Source organism: Pyrus communis, chromosome 11 (genome assembly GCF_041283825.1).
Source record: "Pyrus communis isolate YQ-2024b chromosome 11, ASM4128382v1, whole genome shotgun sequence".
Classification (NCBI taxonomy): Eukaryota; Viridiplantae; Streptophyta; class Magnoliopsida; order Rosales; family Rosaceae; genus Pyrus; species Pyrus communis.
Window position 1 is genome coordinate 13,262,081 of NC_142575.1, and position 7,739 is coordinate 13,269,819.

The 7,739-nt window shown below is 37.6% G+C and overlaps 1 protein-coding gene across 1 annotated transcript; it reads right to left on the reverse strand.

Moving 5' to 3' along the window:
- Positions 1-1,444: 1,444 nt before the first annotated feature.
- On the reverse strand, positions 1,445-5,979 carry LOC137742734 (putative disease resistance RPP13-like protein 1). The gene is made up of 3 exons (XM_068482677.2): positions 2,464-5,979; positions 1,885-2,207; positions 1,445-1,725 (listed from the first exon to the last, which is right to left on the reverse strand). The coding sequence occupies exon 1, from the start codon at positions 5,938-5,940 to the stop codon at positions 2,494-2,496; it is 3,447 nt and encodes a 1,148-aa protein (XP_068338778.2). The 5' UTR covers positions 5,941-5,979; the 3' UTR covers positions 1,445-1,725; positions 1,885-2,207; positions 2,464-2,493.
- Between the last annotated feature and the right edge of the window lie 1,760 nt (positions 5,980-7,739).

The window sequence follows — 7,739 nt, forward strand, 5'->3', positions numbered from 1 at the left end:
TTTAGTCAACATGTTTTAAATCGCTTTTAGATGGCGGAAGTTAGCATTACTTGAGGTTTGATAGAGCTTAGTGGGCCTACTTCGGTCAATGACGGATCTTAAGGATGTGCACCTCAGGTTACGTGCAGGTGGCACCTTACTAGGATTTACTTATTTATTGAATTCCTATACGAGATAAATGATATGTGTAATTGCTATTATGAAGATGAGCCATAGATCATATTAAAATTATCTAGTAGAACCTGTATATCTGGGTGGCTAGATATTTGATTGTCATGTGGATTTGACAATGTATATCCTCACAAAGCAAATCATGAGTGTTGATGTAGATGTAGGATGTATGATGTATGATGTCTGTTGTAACTGCACCATGTGGTAGTGTGGTACATGAATGGTCCTGTCTGGTTAATCCGTATTGGGAGACCATACTATTATGTGTATGCTTATGGTCCTACCTGGTTAATTTGTATTGGGGGACCATACGTAAGCATTCTTGACCCGCCTGGTTATTTTGTATTGGGAGGTCCTGGTGGATTGTTTCTACAGGCTGAAAAGATTGGATTGGACTATATGGATGTTGAAGGGCTGAAAATGCTTAAACAAGAAGTAGAAGTAGGTTAAGAAGTTGGCAAAGAAATACCACGCCTCTTTGGCATCAGAAGCTGCTATTTATGCAGTCGGCTTGTTGGTGCTCGCTTAGTGACTTGATTTATGCTTGGCATGCATTCTTTTATTATTGCGTTGGCTTGTAGATTCGGTGTTTGTAATGAATCCTTTATGGGGTTATGAAGTGCAGCGCCGTGTGCTATTTCTGTTTTCAGTGATGTTGTATCACAAGGCAGGAAATTTCCTACCCTTGTTACTCACCAAGAATCCCTCAAGTCGAAGGGGTTTCCGAGACAAAAGCAATGATCGAGGTCCAACTGAAGAAGCATCTGCCCATGGAACTTGCTGTAGGAAATGTCTCCATGGAAGAGAAGCGGATCTTCCCTGTTCCGGTTCTCTTTTAAAGAACTTCTCTCCAGTCATCTGGCTGAACTTCCGGACAATTCTGTTTGTTATTTTATTGTCAATAACATGTTCTAATGTATATTTATTTTACTTTTATCAGGTACGATGCTTGAACCTGAAGACTACTATGGGCAAACCATTTCGCGTCTAGGGCGAAATTGGTCGATTGCCTCTGGAGATGAGATGGCAATAAAACTATTGTAGCCATTTAACTTGCAATATGTGCTTTGGCATAACGATAAGGGTAAGCGTACTGTATGCATCTTGGGCTTGTTTGGGATAGTTAAGCGGTTATGCTTTTAAGTGCTTTTGCCAAGTGTTTTTATTAGAACGACGTTAAAATTGTTCTGAAGAATTCAACAGCCTTGGTCATTGTGGCCACTTTTTAAACGGAAAACCAAAAATGCAATGCACTATGTCATAAGCCTTATGATGGTTGAACGTCCCAATTCTATCAAAACAGAAAACCAATAGCAGATACAGTAAACCAGTCGAGGAAACTAGGCATCTTGTAATCAGTTCAATACATTACATCTTACGCTCGCAAAAACTATTTCGGAACAAAAGCAAAGGACTGTAGAAAAGAGAACACGGCTGCAAGCGAGATATAAATTGGTGCCTGATGTAGAACCATCCGCTATTATCTTTCGATCGCTGCTACGTGCATTCAAATGCTCTAACTTGGTCCACAAGAAAGAAATCGACTGGAGAAGTCTGTCAAAATTTTAATAGCAAACTGCTGTCACAATTGATGCTAATTAAAGATTATAAGACTATGAATACAGAGTGTGGGTAGAGTTATTAGTAATCGGATTTGAATAATGAATTTTGATGCAAAAATCTATATGCAAAGATGTCTGAATTGAGCATTACCTGGCAAACCTTTGCATTCACACTCATAGTCACATTTTTTGATTTGGTAGAAAAACAAAACACTACTGGAAAAACTCCTCAGCGAACAGTGCGGAGAAAATCTTGAAAATTGAAAAGAACATCGGTGGGAAGGAGGAACAGCCCTGTGGAAGGACTACTAAGTCAGCATATGGAACTTTGAGGAAATCAGCGGCCTCATGATTGTCAACAACAGATCCAAAAGTCCCCAACACTGAAATTTGGAAGAAAGAAAGCTGAAGCAACCTTGTCCATCAGTAATGGAAAATCTTGAAACAGAATTTGAGAAGTGGCATCGAATGAACCTGTCAAATTGTGATCGAATGAACACGTCAAATTTTAGGGATAAACACAGTAGAAGAGGAAACCCTCTTCAGTTTCAGTCACTCTCCAACTTAGCACTACAACAAGAAGTACAGAAAACAATAAAAATGAAATGCAAACAAGATTATTTCCAAAGAGAAGAGAGGTCCGTAAAAGTAAGCACTATGAAAATCACTACTTTTATAACTTACAGGTACAGACTACAGATACTGTATGTGATAGAGATTAGATAATTACCACCAAAAGAAGTTGGACCCCCTAAGATATTTATACGGGTTCCCCATCGATCTCTATGCGAGGAATGTGAGCAATCTTGGGCCAATCTTCCCCTTCACTCTGGCAACGTTGCTGTAGCAAAGGACATTTCTTCAATATCAACTCAGAAAGAGAAGCAGGTAGCCCTTCCTCTGGCAAGCGCTGGAGCTCAGGGCATTCCACAATTGTCAAGTTTTCAAGGGAGGTGAGATGTCTAAACCCCTTGCCGTCCAGATTTGAAAGATGTGAGATGAAGACAGAAGTGATAGTGGTGGGGAGCAGCCCCTCCTCAGGAAACATATCAGGTTCTTCACTGTTTTCAAAGCTAACTTTCAAGTTTCTGAGAGAGGTGAGCGTTCGTAGACCCCACTGCATACGGTTTGCAATGAGCTTTTTGCAAGAAAAGATGGAAAGTGATTTTACTTGTGAAGGAAGTCCTCCTTCGGGAAATGATTCCAATTCCGGGCAGTCTCTAATGAGCATAAAATGAAGAGATGGGAGAAGGGTGTGCATCTGTTCCGGCAATGACCTCAATTTCTCACACCCACAGATCTTTATCTCGGCCAAGTTGGGTGCTCGCAACCCTCCATTGGGGAAACAAACAAAATTTGGGCATAAAAATATATCCAAGTAATTGAAAAATAGGAGACTAGAAGAGTGAGATTCTTGTGAAACAGTAAGGGATTCTAGATTAGTTCCAAACAACTTCAGCTTTTCAAGTTTTGGGAAGCAGTCTAGTGGTAACATTCGGCTTAGCTTGGGACAAATCAGCAAACCGAGCTGGGAAAGATTGGGGAAAGCTCCATCGTCTTCATTAAATCCAATGTAACACCATTCTTGCAACTCCTGCATATTGCAGAATTTCAAAACTTTCAGACATCTAAATGACTTGATTCCACAACTACCGCCGTAGCCATAAAACTCAGGACCTATCGACACCACTCCATTTAACCCTTCAATAGAAAGATCTCTGAGGGAGGGTAGCTGACCCAGTGGTGGCAAGAAGCAACAGTTTCCACAGTTCACAAGTTTCAGACCAACTAAATTGGAGTAAGAAAAATCTCCTAACCAGCTAGGAAATCTTGTACCTCCATAAAAATGGATACTGAGTATTTTTATGTTCGTATGGGGTTGGAGGCTGTCGAGCACTTCTCTATCTTTTTGTGAGTTGTCAGTGTCACCTTCCCATTCCAAACTTAGTTCATTGAGGCAATTCTTGTCCCGTATACTGGCCTCCGATGCATCCGTGACATTGTCAATATGATGAAGCCCTACCATACGAAATTTTCCACACAAATGTTTAAGCTCCTTCAACTCTACAATGTTATGCCCAGTACGTTTGTCTAAGACAAACTCACTTAACGTCCGTAGATCTTTCAATTTTCCAATATGTGGTGGCATCCTTTCTAACTTTGTACCTTCGATATCAAGACGACGCAAGTTGATTAGTGCTCCCAAGTTAGTTGGCAACTGAGTGAGAGCTCGACAATAAGATACCAACAGCGTTTGTAAATTATACAGAGTACATAATGTCTCAGGTAACTTTTCCAGTAGAGTGGAAGATAGGTCCAAGTACCTTAGATGTTTCAAGTTGCTAAACGAGTTAGGCAACTCCTTAATTGTGTAGTATGATAAAGTGAGCACTCTTAAGCATTGTAGCCATGGCAATAGATCATTCAGTACCGTGTCCAACAATTGAAATGACGGACATGTTGGATTCCGTTGTGGTAATGATACGAAGGTGTGCAAATACTTTGCTTTATATAAAGCCTCAAATTTCTCATAATCACGACCATCCCTACCGATCAAAAATGAAAAATGACGTGTCTTCCTCACAATGTCGAATGAGTCATTGTCTTCCAACCTCAAACAGAATTCTCCGGATACAAACTTTGCTAAATCGTTGATGAGATCATGCATGATGTAACCATTGTGAACACTTGATGAATGTTGAAAAAATGACCTTGATACTAGCTCATTGAAGTAGTCAACTCCAACTTCTTCCAACGGTTTCTTCTTTTCCTGTCGTAAGAAATCTTCGGCCATCCACAGCAAAACCAATCTTGATTTTGTAAATTCATAACCTTTGGGAAACACCGAACAATAGGCAAAACAACGCTTAAGATGTGGAGGCAAATAATAGTAGCTCAACCATAAAGCTGGCAGAATGTTACTTTCCTTATTTGACAACTCCCATATGTCACTCTTAAGTACATTTTCCCATTCTTTCATACTGAATTTAGAGCGTAAGAGACCCCCGAGTGACTTTGCAGCTAAAGGAAGTCCTTTACACTTTCTAACAATTTGTCTTCCGATTACTTCAAGATGGGGATGCGCGCTAATGACACTGGCATTTTGGAAGGCATGCTTTGCAAATAACCACCAACAGTCTTCCTCGGATATCTGTATCAAATGGTGAGCTGGAAGAGTACCCATCATAGACGCAACGCTTTCATTACGCGTTGTGACAATGATTTTACTTCCATGTGCTCCAAATTCAAAGGGATGCCTTAATATATCCCAGTGAATGTAGTTCTCATTCCAGACATCGTCAAGAACAAAGAGAAACTTCTTCCCTGTCAAAGCTTCCTTAAGTTTAACCTGAAGCAGATTTAGGTCGGCGATATCACAAGTTTGTAATGTGACGAAGCCACATATTACTTGTGTGACTCTAACAATGTCAAATTCGTCTGAAACACAAACCCACGCTAGAAGGTCAAAATGCTGCTTCACTCTTACATCGTTGTATACAAGCTGAGCAACGGTGGTCTTTCCGATCCCGCCCATACCCACTATAGGAATGACACTTATCCTATCGTCGATCACATCATCGGATAACAAAAGTTTAGTGATCCTCTCCTTGTCCTCTTCTCTTCCATACACACTTGAATCTTCCACCAAAGAAGTTGCAAGTAATCTCATCTTTGTTCTATGTGTGACACCTATTTTCAAATCGAGGACATCTTTTTCCTTTGCAATAAAATCCAGTCTCTCAAAAATTTCCTCTATCTTGGGGTCTATTCCTTTGTCAAAAGAAGGAAAGGAATCAGAGAAAAGTTGTTGTACCTTACTGGTGCTACTTCCAGATCGATCAGCTTCCAACTTGCGCTTTAGTACTTCTGTTTTGATGTCACTCAACAGTTCCTCAGCATCGTAGACCGCATCTTTAAGCTCATCGAGCCACTCCTTCACGTCGGAGTTGATAATTTGCTTCTCCTCAGCATCATCAAGAACAACATTAACAGATCGTAACGTGCTCTTCAGCTTGTCTAGTAATCTTTGTGTCTGTTTCTTTCCCCTGATGTAGTCCATGACCTCCCGAGAAGCCATCATACGAAATACCTCCTGAAATAAAGCTGAGAGAAAAGCTCCACCAACAACCTCCAAAGCCATTTTTTTAGTTTCTTGTAATTTGCAAATGGAATTGGGAACTGAAAGAAGGGAGACTTGGAGATGCATAAAACAATGGGAGACTTGGAGATGCGTATAACAAACCACATCCAGGGCTTGTCAGACTTTATGTTCCCCATCTTAATAGAATAATAATCAAATGGAGACCAACTAGTGGACTTCGATTGTGTGCTTTTCCCATTCCATACTCTTCCTATCCCCTTCAAATTTTGTGATCACGATTAAACCATGTCAATATTTTATATTCTTATTATTTTTATAAAAAAATTAATATAAAATATTAATGTGATTTAACCGTGACCACAGAAATAGAAGGGAATCAGAAGGGTATGGGATGGGAAGGGCAACTCCAGGTTCCCAATTAGTCTACCACTAATATAATAGTGCGTTCTTTATTTTTAGGACACTACGTAATATATAATTATTATTTTTTTTTTTAAAAAAGAGATAGGATGTGATTTCGCCACGGTAACCATCTTTTCGAAAGATTATGTAATATATAACTAACGTTTGTCTATACATTTTGTGTGTATAAAGTGTGTATGAACATATTTTTTTAGAAAAATGAAAAGGAGAGAGAGGGAGAGAGAGAACGTGGGGAGGGGGGAGTGGGAGGTTTTTGTTTTTGTTGTAGTTTTTTTTTTTTTTAATAAATATTGGAGGTATTTTAACATCACTTGTAGGTGAACTTCAATAAAAAACAGTAAAATTTAGATTTGTGAAATTACATTATTGCCCATTATTTTTTTGTGTGATAGAAGACTAATTTGTCTTTTCATCTTCTTTTAGTTGACAAAGAGGGTTTTATTAATTAATAGGGTTTTGTACTATGTTGTGATAATAAAATTGAGAAATAAAAGAGTAAAGTGTTTAATAAATTTTAGTTGTAAAGTGCTTTTAGCGCAAAAAAAAAAAAAAAACTGTATTATAGTGTTTGAAAATTTTTTATGTAAATAACTGTAAATGTATAAAATAAGAAAAGGGACATATAATTCTTAATTTGAATTTATTCTAAATACTAATTTATTTCAATTCTTTATTTTTTATTCTTCAAAATATCTGGTATTATTTTGTTAATGTTATTCTTGGATAAATTCACTTAAATTTTTCATAAAACCTTTATTGATGAAAACTGGGTTCAGTGGATTTTTATTAGGTGCCTTATCTATCATTTTTGCTCTACTAGTCATCTTCATCATCAACAAATTTCCTGTACTAGTCGTCTTCAACGTCAACAAATTTCCTGGTATCAATAAAGAAGCTTTAATGAAAAAGAATTCTCCAAACATTGTATTAACCAAAAATCATTTAATAATTTTATTTATTGAAAAAAAAACTTAAAAATAATGAAAAAAACTTAAGTTTTAACGAAGAGGACACAAATTTGAAGATGACACAAGTTTAATATATTAAAAAACAAAATAAAAAAAGTAATGAAAAACTGAGGCACAATCACACTGTCTCTCCTCTCCCTCACTATTTCTTAAACTGTTTTCAAGTGCATTTTCGTCCATGAAGAAAAAGACGGAAATTTACATCCACAGATACGTCATAGATATGACAATAAAAATATGTACATGAAAACATCCATGATCAAGTTTATTCAAGAGAGAGTTATATTCCTTGTTACAATTAGAGGCAAGCTTTTTTTATTCATCAATTTTCAGCAAAATCTTTGTTTCCTATTAATTTTCTCCTCTTAATTTCTCATTTGAAATTGTAACGGTATCCTAATAGCAGAATACTTGGATCCGTCGATTATTCGGGAGTATTGGAATAGTATTGTATCCGTGCTTCATAGGTAGTAGGGAGTTATATTAAAGGAAAACTAATGAAAATAGCTTCAA